Here is a 23,021-nt window from a genome sequence, read left to right on the forward strand (position 1 = left end):
GCCAGTTTATACATAGAAATAAAGCCCTTGGATTCAACTAGAATCTAGAAGCAACACCAAAGTTAAAATAACAGCTACGCAAATTATTTCGTTAAAGTAAATATTAAGGAGATCCCCCTTGTCATTTTATATTGTCAATGTAATTAATTGCCTTGAATAAACTGATGAATACATGAATGGATATGTGATGAACAAACAGTTCCAAGCCCAGGAGGTAGGAACTGGATCATTTAAGATTAATAATCACAGATATTATTGCTGCTTCATGACCTGTTTGTCTATCTACTCTGCTTTTCCTCAGGTTATGTGCTCTGTCACACTGCTTGAAATTTTCTTTGATAATTTATAGTTAGAACAATAATATGACTGAATGTTGATTGGAAGGAAGTTTATAGACTGGCTGAATCTTAGTTTGGAGCCATGGAGGAATTGCAAAACACTAATTATAGTTCTGTATTAAATTTTTATATATGTTAATAAAATTCTGAATAGACCTTGATTAGCATACAAATTAAATTTCCTTCTGTTCTTGTTCCTATGCTCCTGTTATTTCTAGAATGGCAGGTTATACCCTTATGAGCATTCAGTACCGCAACATTTATTAATCAGAATGGACACCTGTCATGAATAGAGACTAAAACTCAGAGCATTATAGAAGAAATGTCATTCTGTTCTGAGGGAAAAACAGCAATGGAATTTTTTTCTCTGTTTGAAATTTCATCTGTGTTTCCAATTACCCTAATAAGAAAATTCAGTGACAAATTCTCATGACTTAGAATAAAATGGTTTTAGGTTTGGTCCTTCTTTTCATTCCAGACTTGAATCTTGTGAACACATTTTTTTTTTTAAAAGCCAAGACAACCTACCAAACGGGAGAAAATATTTGCAAATGATATGACTAAGAGATTAATATTCCACATATATAAACAGCTCATACAACTCAACATCAAAAAACAAACAACCCAATTAAAAAATGGACAGAAGACCTGAATAGACCTTTTTTCCAAAGAATACATACAGATGGCCAACAGGCATGGGAAAAGATGTACCACATCATTAATCATCAGAGAAATACAAATTAAAACCACAATGAGATATCACCTCGCACCTGTCAGAATGGCTATCATCAAAAAGACCACAAATAACAAATGTTGGCAAGGATGCTAAGAAAAGGGAACCCTCGTACACTTTTGGTGGAAATGTAAATTTGTACAGCCACTATGTAAAACAGTATGGAGGTTTCTCAAAAAACTAAAAATAAAACTATCATATGACTCCGTAATTTCACTCCTGGGTATTTACTCTTAAAAAACCCGAAAGCACTAATTCAAAAAGATACATGAACCTCAATGTTCATAGCAGCATTATTTATAATTGCCAAGATATGGAAGCAACCTAAGAGTCCATGAACAGATGAACAGATAAAAAATGTGTGCATGTGTGTGTGTGTGTGTGTACACACACACACATACATGCACACACAACACATATGCACACACATATATACAATAGACCTCTACTCAGTCATAAAATAAAAAAAGAAATTTTGCCATTTCCAACAACAAGGATGGACTTGGAGATTATGCTAAGTGAAATATGTTAGACAGAGAAAGACAAATACTATATATTATTTATATGTGGAATGTAAAAAATAAAACTAGTGAATATAACAAAAAGAAACAGACTCACAGATATAGAGAACAAACTAGTGGTTACCAGTGGGGAGAGGGAAGTGGGGAGAGACAAGATAGGAGTAGGGGATTAAGAGGTACAAACTAGTATCTATAAAATAAATAAGCTACAAGGATATATAGTACAACATAGGAAATATAGCCAATATTTTACAATAACTATAAATGGACTATAACCTTTAAAAATTGTAAATCACTATGTTGTACACCTGAAACATGTAATATTGTACATCAACTATACCTCGATAAAGAAAAAAAAAAAGCAGCCACATCATAAGTTACAAATACAACTAGATAGCACAAAGTATTTCTATATTTGATTACTATTTAGATAATTTACTAATTTAACTATTAAACTATACAATGTGTAGTTAAGGCACATGTAGCTGAAAAATATTCCTTCATAATCTGCTGTGACATCTCTCTAAAAGTGTTTTGGTTTTATGCAATGGTTTCTAAATCACTTCCACCTTTTGTTGATATCATGCAGCCCTTTTAAAATCTGGTAAAACAGGCCACAGACCCTCTCTTTATAAAAATATAAAAGGTATGTACAATATATTTGTGCTATTATAAGAGGTTCTTATTGCCCTGACGCCCAACCATAAATCTCCAGAGTTGCTTGAATTTCAGGTTAAGAATCCTTGGGTATAGAATTCCAAGAATTCCTCATTACAATATAAATTAATTCTGGTTAAAAAAACACATCATAGATTAGTTCTCAGAAAACAGTCTGTGAAGGTTGAAAGCAGGTCTAAGGTCTCTGGGCAACTGAGGACCATGTAAGGATATTTTTGTGAAAGAGATTTACCCCCAGAATTCATACCCAGATGCTCTGTAATTACATTAGATCTATTTAAAAATACAGATTCTCACTCCCACCTCCAATGTACAAAAACTGGGATGGAGCAATTCCCTGAACAAATACACCATATTCTTTCATATTTCTGTGCCTCCTAATGGGACTTTCTGTCTTGAAAATTCTTTATGCCTTTCTCCAAGAGCATACCTTCCCTGCCCCCTACCCCACCGCCTCACTGCTTTCCCATCTATTCAATAGAGCATCAGGCAAAGACCCCGGAGGACCGTAATTTTTCCGCAACTCGTAAGCACTCCTTGAAGCCCTGTTTGTTCTTGAGAAGTAGGGCAAAAACGACTGTTCGTCCTTCTGCTGCAGGACTTACGCCCATTACACGCGTCTGCAGAGCAGCGATTCTAAATGTGGCCACATAGAATCACCAGTGAGCTTTTAAAATCCCTGATGCCCAAGCCATCTCGCAGACAAATTAAGTTGGGTAGGAGCTCCCATTTCTACTTTAAAAATACTGCTTCAACAAATTCTAAGTCTCCTCTCTGGATTCTTAAAGGACAAAGCCCACTTGACTTTGATCTCTTCCAGAAAATCTTTATCACTTGAGTCTGAGATTTTGGTACAAATCATTTTTTTTTTTTTCTATTTTCCGGCCATCTTCCCTCAGTTCTCATTTGGCCCCCTTTCAATACTGGGCTCTGGCCAAGTAGGACTCTTCAGAACCTCAGATCTGGAGCCCGCCCCGTACCCCACCTCAGCCATATTATCTTGATTATAGCACTAACTAAACAAAATTGTTTTCTTGTGTGACTTCTCTGACCAAACTTACCACAAGCTCTTAGAGTCCTGAGATTGATCGCCTTATTTATTATTCTATCCTAAGTACCTAGACTGGTTCTAGGCACACAGTAGGATCCTAATAAATATATGTCGAATGTAGGAACAAATAATGAATGAATGAATGAATGAATGAATATTGATCTTGTTTTCTCTCTTAAATTCTATGGCCTTGAGTTCATCTGCTACATCATCTACTGGAACCCCTGCAATCCCTCACAATTACGTGTTGGTTTGAAAGTTAACAAAAACTATTTCCTATGTGCCGTCTTCATCGTCCCTCACAATCTTTTCGAGAAAACAGCTGTTATAATAATACAGTTTTTAGAGATAACAAAGCTGAGGGTCCCTAAAGCTAAAATAAAACATCCCAGGGCCACACAAACAATGAATGGGGTGAACCCATCTGTCCTGTGAGGCTTTCACAGGCCATACGGGCATCTCTTGAATTCCTGCCCCTGAAGAGGCACATGGCCTCAGGACTGGAAAGTGACTTGACTGGATGACACTATAGATGCTCCGAAGAAGCACAAGGTTGGCAGCATTGTGTGTGCACCTCTCGACCCAAACAGGAAGTTGACACCTATCAAGAGTTTTCCCAGGGACCACACAAGTGAAGGATGGGAGTGACATTTGGGAAGAGGGTTGAACAATGTCAGCATGTTCCAGCCCTGTCACACCTCTGTGCAGTCACAAGACTTCAGGCCTCCTACCCCATGCAGGATCTCATCTACTAATAATCCTTCTGGGTTTCTCTCTTTATGTTGCAGAATCATCCAGAATAGTGCGTTCAGTGTCGGGCATGAATTACACCTCATGGGTTTTGCTACGGCCTCTAATCATAGTAAACTACACTCAAGCATATAAGTTCTACAATCATCTCACTATTGTGACTATAATTCAATAGTAAAATTAATGATATGCAGACTTCCAGCAAATTAATCAAGTGAAGCTGCATGAGAGACCTTTCTTGTCACCATATACTCTATATCTGCTGGTAATTTTTTTTTTTTTTCACATTTCTTTTAAGCTCCTTCAGTTAACTATTGTGCAATATAGGGCCTTAGGAAAAAATCCAGGGAAAGAAATCCTGGCAAATGATTTAATGTCCTTGTAAAGAACTTTACATATGACCTCAAATATTTGCTGTTTCATCCTTGGGACCATTCAGACCTTAAATGGCTCATGACTGTACTATGCCAGACCATTTGGTGCAATTTACAAGCATCCACATGGCATGGAGATTTTAAGCAGTAAAGAGGCCAAAATTATTTAGAAACTTAAATAAGAAGCCAAAGAATCCTTTCTTTCCTCCTTTATCCACATAAAAGGCATCACATGAGAAATAAATATTTATGAAGTACCAAAATCTCATCCATCTTAACTGTTATATTCCGAGTGAAAGAATGCCATAACTGAAGAATATATCAGTCTGTACCCAACACAGTCACTTGGTAGAAAGCAGAGTCTAGAACAGCTTGGCTAGTCACCTGATTCTCCTGAAGAGTAGTCAGCTGTCTAGTTAGCTATGCAAAACCAGAGACAAAGTCTGTTAAGAAGGTGAGTCATAAATGAAACGCATGGGGTCCGTGAGAGCATACAAAATCTACGGATCCAAGTGAGTCAGAACAGACTCAAGTTCACTTGCTGCAGAGAGAAGTGAAGGAGAGGAAAAGCAGCCTGAAGAAGCCAAGTTCAAAGTCACCATTAAGGTAACTTGTGACTTGCTGGTTCATACACCTGGCTAGTGGTAGAGCCCAGACTCAGTCTTGAGTCTCTTGGCCCAAACCCACTACCTTGCCCCACTGCAACCCCATGTGCTTTTGCCATTTAAAACATGCAGGTATGTGTACACGTAGCCCGCAGAGATAATGTGACCCCCCCAAATAACAATCCAACTGCTAAACTGCTGCTATTTTCCTGCTTTGCTAATATGAATGACTCAGTAAAACAGAATTGTGTTTGTCTTCTATTCCATCAGTAGGTAAGTAAACATGATTGGATGTATAGGGAAGAGGGAGAAAAGCACATGAGAGGATGTTAACATTCTTGTCTTATTCGTGCAAAGGTTGGATCTTGGTCACTTCAGTTACATTAAACTTGGTATTTTAGCAATGACACAATGGAGTAGGCACTAAGCAAGGTTAGCCTGGCATTTCTATGACATCATTTTTGTGTATTTAAAAATCCGCACTCACGATGTGTATCCTTCTTACTAAGATTAACCTCCTAAGACAATTATGAGAACAAGATCTCTGCAAAGAGGTTGCTTTTTCTGTCTCAAACCCATCACAACATGGAGAGAGGGTAATGGAGGATGGGAGAGATGGCATTTGCCTCCCACTACCGTTTGATTCTTCTAATACCATCAAAAGTGAATTTGTCTCCTGTTCCCTGAAAAAGTTATTCCCTTGTTTCCCAGTGTTTCTTTCCTTGCCGTTTCCTCTACCTGGAATGCCCTTTTTTCTAAATCACTATCTGTCTAATCCCTACAGACCCGATTGTAGCTGCACTCACTTCATGAAGCCATATTTGTACCCAACTTTATTTAGAAAATATTATCTTGCTCCTCTGACCCTCAAGACACTTGATCCCTTCTCCGATCACCTTTTTGGTAAAGGGCCACATAATAAACATATTAGGACCTGACTACTTATACACCTTCTGTGGCAACTATTTAAGAAAGCAGTCATATGTAAACAAATGCACATAGCTGTGTTCCAATAAAAATTTATTTACAAGAAGAGGACGTGGGCCTCCTGGTCCTAGTTTCCTGACCCCCAGCTTAGCATGGAGATACTTGGTAGGGTGATCAGTAAATGTTAGATGTATTAAATTTGACAAGCAACATCACTAATGAAAATATGATACATGAAGTGGCTATATGCTCAAGTATACTTATACATTGAAAATATTAATTTTGATTTAGTATAATATTTGCATATATATTCATTATGCAAATTTAACACAGTGACTAGACCTATAAATTTTTAATGACATCTTATGTATCCAAGAAGGGAATCATAGAGTTCTGATCATCTACATGACCCTAAAGCCTAGACAAAATAATGATATTCTGCCTCGCTGATTTTTTATTATACAGAAGGTCTATAGAATGCACAGTTCTGTGAAGATTACGGCTGACAGCCAGAACAGATGGCTGTTCTGGTTTACTCGTTTATATGGAATAAAATCAAGTAAATAACCACTAGAGTCCCACACTACATCCTGTGCTATGTGCTTAATGTTTTAATAGAAATAAATATATACTTATAGTAACAAAATTGTCATAGCTGTCATAGATTTCATTTCAAGGTCACTTAATCGGGATTGAATTCATGTCCAATATCCTATTTTCATTTCAAATAGATTTTGACAGTGTTTGTTGCAGCCTTTCCTAGCAAGTTTCCTTAGCCAAAAAATTTCACCGGTTTTCAATTTACCACATAAAAATTATGCAAAATGTAATAAAAATGGTCCATTTATTTGGATCAATTCCTATCTTTGACACAAAGTGTTCTGTTGCCATAGGTAAAGTATTTAAGCAAGGTCGCTGACTGGAACATGAAAAAAATATTCACTCTGTCTTGGGAGTGATACAGTTTTCTGGACTATGGATTAGAAAATCCTCAGGTTATCCAAAAAATACTATGTTTATTATTTTCTGTTGAATTATTTTCTCCTGTCTTTTTACAGGATAGACAAAATTATTAGATTCAGCTTCCGAATTTCTTCTTTTCCTTTCTGCTCTTCTGAATATAAAAATCGCAAGAAGAAATGCAAGATGGAACAAAGAAGGGGAAATAAGGAACAGAGAGAATTATTTACCCACTGGAAAGGGGAGTCCCTACATAATCATCTTGCATGAGATCTTTTCTTGGCTCCTTTCCATTATCTTCAGCAATTTCCTTCAATGTACACAAATTATGCCTTTAGTTTAGAAAATGCTGCTTCTTCATATGACTGAGAGATGAAATACTGGATTTAATTAAGACCATCTAGAAAAACACCAGTTCTGGACACCTGCACCTTTGGCTTCCCCCTGAAGGTAGAAAATGCCCCGTCAACACACAGAAGCCCCAATCCATCATGAGGGCCTAAAGGATGCTGGAGGCACCATATTTAGTTCTCCCTTGATCCCAATCTTTTTGTCTCCATACTGTCTTCAATAAGTCATAATAAACAGCATTTTCAGTTTAAGACATTCTAATAAGTGTTTTCTGAGTACAAAGGAAGCAAATAACAAACAGGCTTTTCCCTTCCTAGATACCATCTTTCTATTCTGGGTCATTCCATGATAATAGAGCATATAAAAGCTGTAACAGAGAGTACTGCAGTTTAAGGTGTGCTCAGAGAGCCACAGAAGACTCGCTGGGGATCCACAAACTGATTTCTCATCATTTAATGTCGATAATATGACAAAATACAGACTTGTGCTTCTGGCATGATTTCCCAGTTCACCGATATTATCCCCATTTGGTGTCTCACTGAAAGCAGGATGATTCCTTCCAGATAAGGGAGAGTAAGGAAGTTGATTTTACAGGGTCATTTCTTCAGCTTCTTTGGCTGTGGTCCTTAACTATGTTTGAAAGGTCATAATTCAGGGTAGGACTATTCCAGGGGTCCTCAAGCACTGACAGGTGGAGTGAGGCAATCAATCTGAACCCCACCCTCCTTCTCGGGGGCCAACTGGAAGAACACAGTGCATTCCGTTGTCACTTGAAAACTCTATACATTTCCCACTTCAGTTAACTTATAATAAGATATCTAATTAGGCCACTGGGCATTTTAAAAATACAATCAAAAGCACACTAGGAGGTGTGGTACTTAATTTAAAATGTTTGGAGGTCTATTCTCTTAACAAATTTTTCAGTCCACAAGACCACACAAAAAAGTTCAAATTGTTAACTAAAGGCACTATATGGTATAGCAGACCTCTAGACCGTATTCATCTTGTATAATTGAATCTTATACCCATTGAATAACAACTTCCCCATTTCCTCCTCCCCCCGTATTTGGCAACCACCATTCTATTTTCTGCTTCTGTAAGTTGACTGTTATAGATTTGTCTTGTGTTAAGCATTCTTACACACACACACACAAAAGGAAAGGACACAAAGACATTTTTGGAGGTAATGGAGATGCCTGTCTCCTTGATTGTGGTGAGGTATGCACATGTACAAATTCATCAAAATGTATACATTAAATATGTGCAGTTTTTGTATATCAATTATACCTCAATAAAACTGATAAAAAATTTTTAATACAAAATTAAAAAGGCCTCCTCCCAAAACTTTTTAAAAAAAATTTTAGAGGACTTCCAATTAAAAAAAATTCTATTCCAAGTAATAATTGTATCTCTGTATACATGAATAAGAAAAATGATTTAGTTGTCCAAAAAATCACCTAGAGTAAAAAACACATAGGTTAAAAAAATACATGCATCACAGAAAACTTCTGTGATTAATAAAAGCAAGAGAATTTAAAGGTATGATTTGTCAGTAAAAAGGAGGGAGAAATTATGGCTTGAATTGAAAAATCTCCAGATGGTGGAAATTTGGCATGCTATCATTCTTTTAAAGGATGTTCCTAGGTGAGGGAATTGAACCAATTTGCTTAATTCATTAATTAAAGCATACTAATTGATAAAAATGAGGACATGGTCCCTATTTTCCAGAAGTTACAATAGTAAATAATTAGCTTCAATTTGTCATTCTTCTTCCACTCCACATCTCCCTTTGTGGGGGTGTATGGGTCTGTGTGTTGAAGGGCCAAAACATATGCAATACCTCTTAGAACAAGTCTGATGAAAGAAAACCAAAGGGCACAGAGGACAGACAACAAAAACACATGGGACTACAGTACCAAACAGAAAGATGACTTAGACACAAGGACAGAGGATGATGAAAGAAGGCAAATACTGCAAACACCAGCTTCTGAATATTAATGCCTGCAGATAAATCATTTGTTTTGATGATTATAGAAGTCAATGAAAGGAGTTTGATAAATGGTAAAAGTTTATAACACGAAGAGCAAAATACCCTAAGAAAAGCAAACTAATTATTTAAATTGTCACTATTGATGGGCAAAGGGAACCCCTCTTCCACTCCTGGTAGGAGGGTATACTGGTACAATTTTTCCAGAGAATATAAATTGTTTGGGCAATTTTTTATTAAAAAGTTTAAATATATTTTTATGCATTTATATCTATGCGATCTACACCTAAGAATTAATACCTAGGATTTATGCAAATGTATCACTTCAAAATGTAAATAATGACGTTTATAACTTGAATAAGATAAGAGACAACTTAGATGTCTAATAGAAGAGTGTTGATTAAATTCTTTTGCTACAACCATATCATGGAATACTATGCAGCCATATCAATAATTTTGCAGAAGAATATTTATAACAAGAAAATATACTCATGACAAGTTGTTCAGAAAATTGGCATGTTAAAAGAACACGTTAACAAACTGGCATGTTGGACTTCCCTGGTGGTGCAGTGGTTAGGAATCCGCCTGCCAATGCAGGGGACACAGGTTCCATCCCTGGTCCGAGAAGATCCCACATGCTACGGAGAAACTAAGCCCGTGCGCCACAACTACTGAGCCCACGTGCCACAACTACTGAAGCCCACACGCCTAGAGCCCGTGCTCTGCAAAAAAGAAGCCACAGCAATGAGAAGCCCACTTGCCACAATGAGGAGTAGCCCCAGCTCGCCACAAATAAAGTCCACGAGCAGCAATGAAGATCCAATGCAGCCAATAAATTAAAAAAAAACAAAAACAAAAACAAAAAAACTGGAATGTTAGTAAATTATTTAACATGACAGCTCTGCCATCAGAGGGCCTGTATTAAAAGTTTGTATTAAAACGTGCACCTCTAGCACCTACTATATGAGATGGCAATCTGTTCAAATTTCCAATGCCTTCTTTTGTAAAATGAAGAATTATATTTCTTCCTGCCTCATTGCTGTTTGGGGGCTATTAAAAAATATACCGCATTCAATGCTCTTAGCATTTTACTTGTTAAATAAGTGCCCATAAATGCTGTGGATGGAATATTATAAACACATCGCTTATAAAATATATAGATATTTATATTTATGTTGAGTTAGATTTTGATACTGATATGATATACATATATAGTCATAAACCTCAACTCTTGTAATGGTTATCTCTTTGGATTTAAGTGTGATTTTTGTTGTGTTTGCTCAATTTGTCTGCTTTGTTTAGCTGTGTTCTCTAATTTTGTGTGCAGAAAAGAGTATGAGTCAGGAGTCCTGTGGCCATAACAACCCCAATATCTCAGCCACTGCCAACAACAAAGGTTTATTTCTCACTCATGTTACAGACCCTTGGTGGGTAAGCAGAGGTTTCTGCTGACCATCCTCATTCAGAGACCCAGATGAATGGACCTGCCACCATCTCAAACACCACATATCCCCTGGCCAGGGAAAAAGACAGACTAGTAAATCTCTCATCACCTCTTAAACCTCTGCTCCGAAGTGGCACATCCCTTTGCTCACATTTTCCAGCCAAAGCCAGACTCACACTCAGGAGAACCTCAATAATACTAAAAATGCATTTTTAATCAAGAAGAGTTTAAAACTAATGTGTAGACTGTCATAAACCATTTTAAATTTTTCAGCAGGATGTTGATAGGAGAATTGAGAAAGTTGCGCCCCATCCCCCCGACCCCAGGAGCAGAAATTAGGATGAATCCCTGTACATAACTATTGTCTTTATGAGAGTCATCTAACTAAATGAAAGAGCGGAAATCAAGGAATCACAGGAATTAACAGAGAATTTAAGAGATCCTCTAAATTATTCCCCTACCTTTAAGACATAATGATCACACTTAGTCATCACCAGCACAAGCAAGTAATCTAATTTAATTCTACCGGGAGAATTGTTTTTTTCCCTGACCCCAGCTGGCAAGCTGCTGAGGCTCTCCGGCTGGAGAACTGATGGGCCTTGTAATTGCTTTCCTCACTCATGTAACCACAGCTGCAGTTGTCATTCATAAATTGCAAAACTAATCCTTTGAAAATTTTCATATTGGCCATTGGCTTTAAAACCTCCAATGCCCGGGACTTTGCAGGTGTAGCCCTATGAAAAAGGAAGTCTCTGACCATTGGTCCGAGCACTGGCTGCCTGTCATAAATCCTTGGTCTTCATTCTGAAAATTCTTATATTTTGTACGGTTCCCTGGAAAATAACTTCACTCATCAATACTTCTGTTTCCCTGTGAGGAAGCTAGAGAAGCTTATATTTATCTGTAAAGTGATTCAAAAGGCTTGAATGAATTACAAAAAAATAAAAAATATGATTCTATACCTATGAACACCTTCTTAATAAAAGAAACTTTAAAAATAAGCTATTGCTTAAAAATGGTAGCTAAATAACAAGAATCTCTAGAAAGGTAGGAGACAAATACGTGTTTGTCAGAGTTTATCAAACATTGCTATATATAGTCCACAAATAATTCTCTCGCACTAGAATTATATAAAAAACTTTGAGACAAATGAAAAGCCACTGGCAAATATATATACATATACACATTTATGTATATATATATTTAAAGTCCTTTACTATGTTTGAGATATATTTTAAGTTTTCTTATTTTTCCATTAGATAGTTTGTTATTTTTAGCAATAAATAAATACCAGTAGCCCAAGGAATACTGATTTTTAGTCTTTGTTATTTAAAGGGCATAATAAGCTTACTCAAGCACTATAATCACAACATTTTATTCATGCCAGTAGAACATTGCTTCCTGCCTGGGATTATTAATGAAAGATGGGGCAATTCAGAAGTGCTTCTGATTAAAAATTCCTCCTACCCATATCCTATCCTCCTCCTTATAATCGTTACTGGTGAATATCAGAGTATGAAAAAATACTAGGTTACAAATAACCTTGGAGACTTTGGGAGTATTCTGCCCCCACCCCCCCAAAAAAACTATAAGTGATGAAAAAGACATATGATAACAAACAATGGTGAGGTTGTGGAGAAACTGGAAACTTCATACATTTCTGGAGGGGATGTAAAGCGGTGTGGTCACTTTAAAGATAGTTTTGAGGTACCTCAAAAAGTTAAACATAGAGTTACCATGTGACCCAGCAGTTCCACTCACGGGTAGATAGCCAAGAGAAAACAAAAACACATGTCCACGCAAAAACCTGCACATAAATATTCACAGAACGTTATTCACGATGGCCAAAATGTAGAAACAACCGATATGTTTATGAACAGATGTGGTCTGTCCACACAGATGACTATTACCTGGCCACAAAATGAATGAAGTGCCGACACATGAAAACGTTAAGCTAAGTGAAACAAGCCAAGAACAAAAAGAACACATATTTCATATATATATATGAAATACCCGGATTAGGCAAATCCATAGAGACGGGAAGTACATTGATGGTTTCTAGGGGCTGAGCGGAAAGGATAATTGGGAGTGACAGGGAAGGGTACAGGGTTTCTTTTTGTGATGATGAAAATGTTCTAAAATGAGACAGTGGTGATGGTTGGGTAATTCTGTGGATATACTAAAAAAAAACCCTCTGTTCTATACTTTAAAAGAATAAATTTTATGACATTTGAATTATATCTCAATTTAAAAATTCATTTTTCAAAAAAAAAAATAACCCTGCAACATAAAATTAAGTTACTGATCTAACATTCAGGTAAAGGAAATCTTTTTCTTTTTCCTCTTTCATGAACAAAATTTGTAATAACTTCAATTACCAGTTCCTCTGAAAGCATATTTCACATTAACTTTGCCATTTTCCTGTGAGGGGTGAAACTGTATTTCTTATTTTGATAAATCAAAAAGAATGAAACCAGCTTTCCCTTAGATGAAGTCTTCCTTCTCCTCCAATTTGTACTGATCTGGCACCAAAAACACACCTGAGGCTACAGGCCATCTAAGACAAGAAAAGCTTATTCTGAGCTATCTGTTTATACAATGCTTTTTCAAAAGCCAACAGTGCAACTTAATAGGATGTTATTAAGTTTCAGAAATGTCAGTGGACAATTAGACGGTCTTATACAGAAAGCTCTCAGCAAATATCCACACAGGTTTTTTTTTTCCCTCTTTTTTAATGTAGCATTGAACTGCATGGAAATTGAACAGACCTCAAAGCTAAAGTACACTGATAGGGTGTGTGTGAGTGTGTGTGTGTGAGACAGAGAGGGAGAAAGAGAGAGATTACATTTCTCCATGTACTTTGACTCATGGATATTGGAGTCTTTATTAGTTCTGAAAAGACTAATTTTTCCTCATTCAGGGATCTCAGCTACCTTTTTCTTTTTCTTTATTTTTTAAAGCTCTTTATTGGAATATAATTGCTTTACACTCTTGTAACAGTTTTTGAGGTACACCAAAATCAATCAGCTGTATTTATACACATATCTCCATATTCCCTCCCTCCCGTGACTCCTCCCACCCTCCCCATCCCTGCCCTCTATGGCATCATCCATCATCGAGTTGATCTCCCTTTGTTATACAGCAACATCCCACTAGCTATCTATTTTACAGTTGGTAGTGTAAATATGTCTGTGCTACTCTCTCACTTTGTCCCAGCTTCCCCTTCGCCCCCTGACCCCCCAAATCTCGAGTTCTCCAGTCCATTCTCTGCATCTGCATCTTTATTTTTGTCTTGTGACTGGGTTCATCAGTACCATTTTTTTTTCAGATTCCGTACATATGAGTTATCAGCCATCTTTTTAAAATAAGGTACATGTGGACTGAATTCATTCGACTCACAGGATTAGAAGGTGGTGGGTGGCAAGGCCCAAGACCCTCACTTACCCCTTCCTGAGCAAGGCAAGGCAGAGCTTCCCTGGCACCTCCTCGTGCTCTCCTCAGCCGCCAGCGGGCAGGAACGCGGGTGCTCGCACTTTTTCCCAAACCAGCCAACTTTGCAGTCACATCTTCCACAGTTACACTGCCCGTGACCTTCACAATGAGAGTGGTAATATTTACATATATTATCATATGTATATACGTTTGAGACATATATATATACACACGCACATATGAGAAAAAAATACCGAAGTCAGAATTAGATTTCATTTCCACAGTGAATGTCACCCATGAGTCAGGATCTCAGTTAAGCACAATATAAAACATTAAGGCAAAAGCCCATTTTTCTCAGTGTTCTTAAATACCTGATCTATACTAATTGATCATGAAGGGTTAAGGAAAGCAACAACTCCAGATCAGATAAACAGATTCATAGGGCTGTCAACTGGAACCTATCAAAATCCAAGTGCATGAGACTGAATTAGTGTGCTGGGGCCTACATGGAGGATTTGATGGATTTGGCAATTAATTCACGTGGAGGAGAGCTGCAGGAAACGGAAAACAATTTGTGTTTGAAACAGGGTCTTAGCTTCTGGAGTTCCGCACACTTTATTTTCATTTACCTTTTTACTACACACGACAAGCTCAGCCTACAGACTCTTAAAACCAGTGACCTGTGTGGCGTTCACAACCCTTAAAGATGAATTTCCTACACACAAAAGAGGTCAGGAAAGATATCAGATTTACATGGACACAGAGCCTGTACAGAACGGTGACAAGTATTGATATGGTACAGCATGAAATAGACCAGGTTATCAATCAAATAAGTAGGTTCCAATCGTGACCCTGCTCCCTACAGAGTAGGGCTGGTCAAACGACAACATCTTTGAGGTTTAGTTTCTTCATTTTAAGTCAGATTATCTATTCGCCTTTATCAGGAAGTATAAAATATATCTCAAAATGCTACATTAAAGTGAGCTATTGTTATTTTTATTCACTGGAGCCCACATATGTAACCAAGTAGGAATAGGAAAGAAAGCAAGATAATTTAGCTGAGTTTTTCCTAACTCTTAATAACCTTTCAGATACTCATGATTACAGATGCAATGTAAAGTAGATTTCTATAATTTCTCCAAAAACGCATGCAGGATTTTAAAGGAAGTGGGATTATACTTTCCTTAAGTAAATTAAGTATTATGCTAATGGATGAAAAGCCACGTTATTTTGTATTTGGCATCTGATATTAACATATATTACACAGGATGGAAACTGGCCTTCAGTGAAGACTGGTCTGTTTAATCAGTATTCCATGAGATCTGTGGGCAGATGTCCGTCTTTTGAGTTTGAAGTATCAGACAATCCACCTCCCAGGAAGCTTTTCACTTTCTATAAACTTGGTTCTTCATGGAACAAATCATAAAATCATAGGTCAAAGGAGGATGAGCTATCAGGGATCACAGAGTCCAAATCTCTCATTTAACACTAAATTCAATTCAATGCACATTTATTGAGCACCTACTATGTAACAGAGACAATACAACAAATTGCTGTTTATAATAAGACTTTGCCTTAATGCTCTTCACTTTAAAGGAAAACATTTTGATTGCTAATAAATACGTATGATATGTGACTATGATCATTTAGACCTTCAAATATGAGAATTTTTATGATAACAGTTTAACTTACTAGCAAATATATCTTAGAGGTTGTTGGTTCCATGGCTTATCGCTATTTATCCTGGCTTAGGAAGTTCCTACACATCTTCCCAATCCCTTTGTAATTTAGAGCAAAATTTGCAAACAGAGCTATACTGCAAATGCTTAGATAAATAACAGGTTTTAAAACAAAATCTTTAAAGTTTAAAGTACAATCAATTCTGCTGTTTTATGGGAGCCAGTGGCTTTGAAATTCTTGGAGACAAGAGGTTTCTTTCTTTCCTTTTTTTAGACTCTATTGGAATATAATTGCTTTATACTCTTGTACCAACTTTTGAGGTACAGCAAAGTGAATCAGCTGTATTTGTACATATATCTCCATATCCCCTCCCTCCTGCAACTCCCTCCCACCCTCCCTGTCCTGGCCCTCTAAGGCCTCACCCATCATTGAGTTGATCTCTCTTTGACAAGAGGTTTCATTTCAAGGGCAGTGAGATCTGACACAAGGATGTTGGACAAAGTACAGAACATGCTGTCATTTGTGGAAGACGAGTTGACGCTTCAACAGTAAAATTGAAAAACAGACTTGGATTGAAAGGGGAAAAAAAGCTTCACTCTTGAAAGTTTAAAATAGCTGTGAAAGTTAGAATAAAACATCCAGTAGGCGAGGATGCTGGGAAATCCTTAACTCCCTGAGAGGACGCCACCTGCTGCTGCAGGCACCTGGAGTTCACGGGCACGGAGGGTCTGATCCTGTTGCATGTGGACGCCTGTGTGGAGGGAGACAAGGACTGGCAAGAGAACGTTCTCAAGTTCTATAGTTGGTTTAAGGGCTGTCATTAATTTCTATCTGAGGTTCATTCGCATGTCAACATCAAAAAAATTATGCTGGCAAAAAACAAATCCGTGAAGATGCTCAGAAGCTCTCAATAGAGATTTCTAGAATTAAAATCTGGTCTAATTGGGACTTCCCTGGTGGTCAGGTGACTGACTCCTTGCTCCCAGGGCAGGGGGCCCGAGTCCAATCCCTGGTCAGGGAACTGGATCCCACATGCCGCAACTAAGAGCCCTCATGCCGCAGCTAAGTATCCCACATGCCGCAACTAAGACCCAGCTCAGCTAAATAAATAAATAAATGTTTTTAAAAATCTGATCTAATTAAAATCAAAAGAAGTCAGATTTATTGTGGGTGCTTTAAGAAATTTTGCAAAGTGTACAGATGTGCTAGACTTGAAGAAATCTCTGCAACTCTTTCCCCTTTCTGCCCTCATATTCACTCTGCTTCCTTTTTGTTCTGTTTTCTTCATTCAGTCTTTAATCCTTGTGCTTTCCCCACCTAATATTATTCAGCTTCACTTTTCTGTCCCTTTGCTATTTCTATGCACTTATACAAACTCTAGGGGGAAATGTGGCCTGGAAGGTCTTCAACTCTATTTCCTGTGCATTTAATGCAACATCACGTACATTCTCAAGGATTACTCCTATAAATGTATGCGTCACCTCCAGGCAGCACCAACTCCAGATAAAGTTGGGAAGAAGCTGTAAAGTGTGTCCTCACTTTTACCATGTGCGTGATGATCCCCAGGCTTTTGTGCTTATGCCTCAGCCCTGTACCCTAGTCCCTGCTTCATCTGATCAAAAGACGTTCTCAAAAACCCAGATGCTGTTGATTGTGTACACACTGGAAAGAACTGATGAGATCGTGTCATTGCTGTGATTGGCTTGGGATGAAAGGTTTGGCCTCTGCAGAGGAAAGCATCAAAGTGGGAGAACATCGCCCAGTTCAGGATGGCCCCTGCTCCTCCTCAGATCATCCACTTATGTGTCTCCTACACTTTGCCACCAGAAGCCAACATCCATTGAACAAGTTCAAGCTGAGGAAAGAAGGGTTATGAAAATATGGATGACTTAAGTAAACCACCCATAATGAAAGAAATTCCTGAGAGTCAGTGAATATATGGCAACCAGTTTAGATGATGAAATAGTGGCATATAGAATGTTTTTGAAGGTTTCACTGTTTTGGGAAAGTAGGAATACCTAAATCAAATGCCCCGATGAAGATTACAGAAGAAGCAAATGTAAATATAATAGAGAAAAGGTTTAAATAACTAGTGTAGCATGATGAAAAATAGCATCGACAGTGGTATTGCCTAAATGTTGGTCAGAGATTAATTTGACAAGTTAAGACATAAACATACCTTTACTTTTTTTCAGAATGTAGAAATATCTTTAACACATCAATAAGACTCAGCACAAATTAAAAAGGGGAAAAATGGAAAAAGACATGATCCTGCTTTTCAGTAGGAAAGGAAATGTAACTGGCCCTTGACATTTTTTGTTTGTTTGTTGTTTTGTTTTTTGACATACAATAAACTGCATATGTTTAAAGTGTACAATTTGATTTTTTTTTCTTATTAGTAATGTATATATGGCAATCCCAATCTCCCAATTCATCCCACCCCAAACCCCACCCCCACATACCTTTACTTTCACAGTAACAAAAATTAAATATGTTCTACATCTTTTAATAACTCAAAGTCACACAGTGTCAAAAATATGTTATGGATCCCACTTTAAATGAAACCGTACCTTTTCTTATAAAATCTTTTATAATATTTCATCGGTAGAGTTAGGAAATCAGTTAGAAATGCAAAGTATTGATACCAGATTCTGAAGCAGGTATTTAGCCTTTCAGAAAAGACAGGAAATCAAAAATTGAAATTGCAATTTCTCTTCTGAGGTTACTACTATAGTTTCTCAATTCCAGCATAAAAGTTACACCAAAGAGAGAGAGAGAAGGAATCATTTTACAGTGATAAAACGAAGATGAAAATGCTTGGTTTTGATTTATAAAGTAGAGTTTAGAAATGATAAAATCTACTTAGCATGAAAATCCTTTAGACTGCCATAACATACTATATCAGGATCTTCCATAAACAAATAGGGGAAAAAGCATAACTGAAGAAATTAGGAGATCTATGTCCTCCATCTAAATGTGTCACTAGTTCACCTTTCTGGGCTTCATCTCACTTTATCTTTAAAATGAGAGAACTAGAAGTGAATTTTACCACACTGATCTGAAATGTCATGCTTCAATGCTAGTTTGTCAAATCTAGGTGTGTATATATACATATATATTTGGCCCTCAGGAGTTAATTTCACTGATTCTAACAAGGATTCCTTTAAACTTTGTAGGCAGAGGATCAACAAAATAGAGGTGAAAGATACAGAATGTTATGGTTTATCCCTGATATCAAATATGCAGAACGTACATTAGAGAATTGCTTTCAAAAGACCTATGAGCATTCTTTAAACACACACACACACACACACACACACACACCCATGACAATGGAAGAACAACATGGTGCTTAACATTGGTATGTAAACAGGATCACAGCCTGAACTGCATCACGAGGGCAGGGAGTTGGCAGCAAGGGACACATCAAAGGGCATCAGGGCCACGCTGAGCAGGTAGGAGCTTTAACGTCTCTCCGGACACTGTAGGAGAGGGTACTGACACCAAAACTTTTTTTTTCCTTTGTAATCATTGCATTAAGCTATCTAACCTCAGAAACATCAAGCCAGGACAAGAGTCATTCCATCCATTCTAGAACATTCTTCTTCCACAGAGATCTCTCTCTCTTTTAAAATGATCAAAAAATGCTCATGAACTGGTATCTGATATTCACAAGCAGCTTCTTACAAAGTAATATGAAGACCATCAAGAGGAAGAAGTTGGGGGGAATAAGATCTAACCAGTACTTGTTATTTTTTTAAAAATCCATTTGATATATTATTTTCCCTTTCAAGACAATGCAAACTGAATATACGTAACCATTTCTTTCCATTTCTTTCTTTAATGCTTTGGTAATCCACAAAGACAAATTTCCCGACGTAATATGGTTGTATCAAATGATTTCACTTTCCAAACTAAGGGAACTCTAAGCCGGAACTAACCTTATATTTTCACCATTTTGATAGGCAGGGACAAGCTGAAAGAGTGAAAAGTCACACTGCAGCGTATCTTTCCTATTAAGGGATTTAGGGAAATAAACCAGAGTGGTAAACAGCCATCAGGAATAAAAGAAGTTATTTCAGAATCAGAAAGTCAATTCAGGGAAGCAGCTCACGGAACTGAAGTAACAGCAGTTGGTACACTTCAGGATGGCTGGTCATGCCCTTGTTATTTTAGTCACACTCAAAATTTGCCAAAATTTGAGGCATGTGTGTGTGTGTGTGTGTGTGCGTGTCTTTGTGGGTAAATGAGTCATGTTTGTGTATGGATGAATTCATGTCACATTTAGGAGTAAAAGAAATAAATGCAACTGATTTATTTGGGAGTAGGGATCATGTTTTAAAAATTGTATCCCACCCTCTATATTCATGATGCATTTGGCACAAAATATTTACATGCAAGTGCATTTTTGAATAGGTGAATGGATAGAATGGGGATGAATGAATAAAATTAGAAAGTCAATTAAACCAGCCAACTATAATCCAATGGGAGATTTCCCTTGGACGTAAATAAGCGCAGCAGTCTCAGGATGGCAAGAATGGGAGCTAAAAATAAAGCTGCATTTCTTCTGAGCCTTATTACACTCTAGCCTGGCATAAATCACTAGAGAATATCCACATATTTGGGGTACTTCCGTCTCGTATCACTAAGGTATTAACACACTCATTAATCCACTGCATGGCTCCCTTCCTGTGGTGCAACTTTGACTGGGAATTAGGAAAATTGTGAAGACTAATAATTCACTAAGCATTATATATGGAATTCTACAGATCTAGTAAGAATGAAGAAATACTCCAGAGATTGATGCCTGCCGCAGATCAGAATGATGTTCAGAGAAGCTTAGTTTTACAAGAATTTTGAGCATCCAGAGGGCAGCTCTTCTTTATCAAAATAAAGTAAAACTGAAGAATTTTATTTGCATCACTTGGAGATTAAATTACATGAGTACTCAGGCTATTATGTGTTTTCAGATGACACTTAAGGGCAGTGTGAACTTTGTCAAGCTGCTTAATTTCTTTGAACTTTCCCTCTTCTGTTAAAATGTAGATAATAATGTCTCCTTCTCTGAGTTAGTGCAAACATAAAATGGAAACAGGTGTGTGAACAAACTCGCTAGGTATCTAACAGAGCAGAATCTCTGTTAATGTGTTTCTTCTCTCCTAAACTTCTAATTTTAAGTGTGGGAGGCAGTCTGTGAGAACTGGCCACATTCAATTCACTTCAACAAGTAAATAATAAAATCATAATCACAGCCTGATGTCTTATTGTTCAAATTACAGCCTATCACTCCATCACCTCTTCCCACTCCTATCTGTCTACACCCACGGCATGGGGACCACATACAAATTCTCTCCTACACTCTTCCCATGAGAAATCCCACCAACCATGCAACCATAACTGCCCAATCACCTAACTTTCTCTGTAATCTCCTAGGATAGAGAAGAATGGAAAATGTGAGAAAGAAGAAAATAGGGCAGCAGGAAGGAGGGATGGATTAGACGAAGTGGAAAACTTCAGATTTCAAGGAGACTTCTTAATGGCCTTCACCTGCCCCACCTATGGTAGTAACTCTAAGCCTAAATAACATGCATCAGAAATTGTGAGCTTATACAAGGATCCAAGTGTCAACCGAAATGTCAATGCCCATCTTCACCTCATGGCCCTACTCTTCATGCTAGGACCAGCTCGTGTGTGATGTCGTCATTTTTATTTTTTTCAACCCCACTCCAGAATCAGATTAAAGATCAGGATTGTGGGTTTAACAAGAGAGTGTACCCCATTTTTTTTAAAGCATCCTATCAGAAAATCACAGTTATAATTTTATATGTAATCTGATTATTTCTTTTTTTTTAAATTTTTTAAGTTTTTAAAAAAGTTTTTTCAATCTTTATTGGAGTATAATAGCTTTACACTGTTGTGTCAGTTTCTGCTGTACAACAAAGCAAATCAGCTGCATTTATACATATATCCCCATATCCCTTCCCTCCCATGGCTCCTTCCCACCTTCCCTATCCCACCCCTCTAGGTCATCACCAATCATCAAGTTGATCTCCCTGTGTTATGCAGCAGCTTCCCACCAGCTATTTTACCTTTGGTAGTGTATATATGTCAGTGCTGCTCTCTCACTGTGTCCCAGTTTCCCCTTTGCTCCCCCTCCCCCCACCCCATGTCCTCAAGTCCGTTCTCTACAACTGCATCTTTACTCTTGCCCTGCCACTTGGTACATCAGTACCATAAAAAGACATTCTTAAATGGTGTTCCCTGAGCCCCAGTATAGTTTTTTCCTGACAGCTCAGTGCTGATGACTCTACATATTCATGTTCAGCTCTGACCCTTCAGAGTTGCATATTCAATGGGCTGAAAAAAATGATCAACTTTGGTGTTGCCATTGGTCCTTTATGCGCAATGTGTCTAGAAATGAATTTGACAATTTTCTTTTAAATTCTCCATTGCAGTAAATGGCACCAACATTTACCCAGAGAACCAGACTAGAAACCTGGTGACTACAGCACTCCACCGCCTAAAACCATCACTAGCTCCCCCCTGCGTTTAGAATAGAGTCTAGTTCGGCAGCAAGGTACAAAGTCCTCCACGCCTTATTTCCTGCTAGCTTTACCCATTGTTACTTGTACATTCTGGTAATAACCAAACCAATTCTTGGCCCCTGCGCAGACTGTGTGCCTCTTTCCCCTTTGCCTGGGATGCCCATCTCATCCTTCTTGACCCTTCTGCCCTGAGCCTACCCTTTAGGGAAGAACTATGACGTACACATAAGCCATACGTCACCATCTCTGTGAAGAGACTCAGCCCCCTAATTAAAATGTCAGACAAGCTCGTGCCCTGACATTCTCAACCCCCTTCTCTGCTCATTTTAGTCTATCGCACAATGGCCATGAAAATATACAGCACTGACCTACTATACATTTTGTTTGTTTCTTGGCTCTCCAGCCCCACTGGGATGTAAACACCATAAGGAGAGGGATTTTACCTGCTGTGTTCATGGCTAGGTCCCCAGTATAAGTAAACATATGTATGAATATGCCAATCTCCCACACCACAGTATATTGCAACTGCTCATGTGGCAGTTTTCTTTGCTAAACAGCAAATTTCCTGAGGTCAGAACGCAAGCTTTTTTATATTTTAATCCCCTAATATCTCACACTGTGCCTCTAGCATAATTAGCGCTCAAT

General features: G+C 37.7%; 1 protein-coding gene across 3 annotated transcripts in view; it reads right to left on the minus strand.

Annotated features, from left to right (window-relative positions):
• The window catches only part of ITGBL1 (integrin subunit beta like 1), a 213,114-nt gene that overhangs the window by 94,225 nt on the left and 95,868 nt on the right, over positions 1 to 23,021 (minus strand). For 2 of the 3 annotated variants that reach the window (XM_057708006.1, XM_057708008.1), the window contains one exon: positions 14,164 to 14,310. The exons of the other annotated variant lie outside the window; for it this stretch is intronic. In XM_057708006.1, the coding sequence (XP_057563989.1) occupies positions 14,164 to 14,310 (147 nt within the window). The remainder of the gene's footprint in view (positions 1 to 14,163; positions 14,311 to 23,021) is intronic. 3 annotated transcript variants of the gene reach the window in all.

Source organism: Hippopotamus amphibius, chromosome 14 (genome assembly GCF_030028045.1).
Source record: "Hippopotamus amphibius kiboko isolate mHipAmp2 chromosome 14, mHipAmp2.hap2, whole genome shotgun sequence".
NCBI classification, from domain to species: domain Eukaryota; kingdom Metazoa; phylum Chordata; class Mammalia; order Artiodactyla; family Hippopotamidae; genus Hippopotamus; species Hippopotamus amphibius.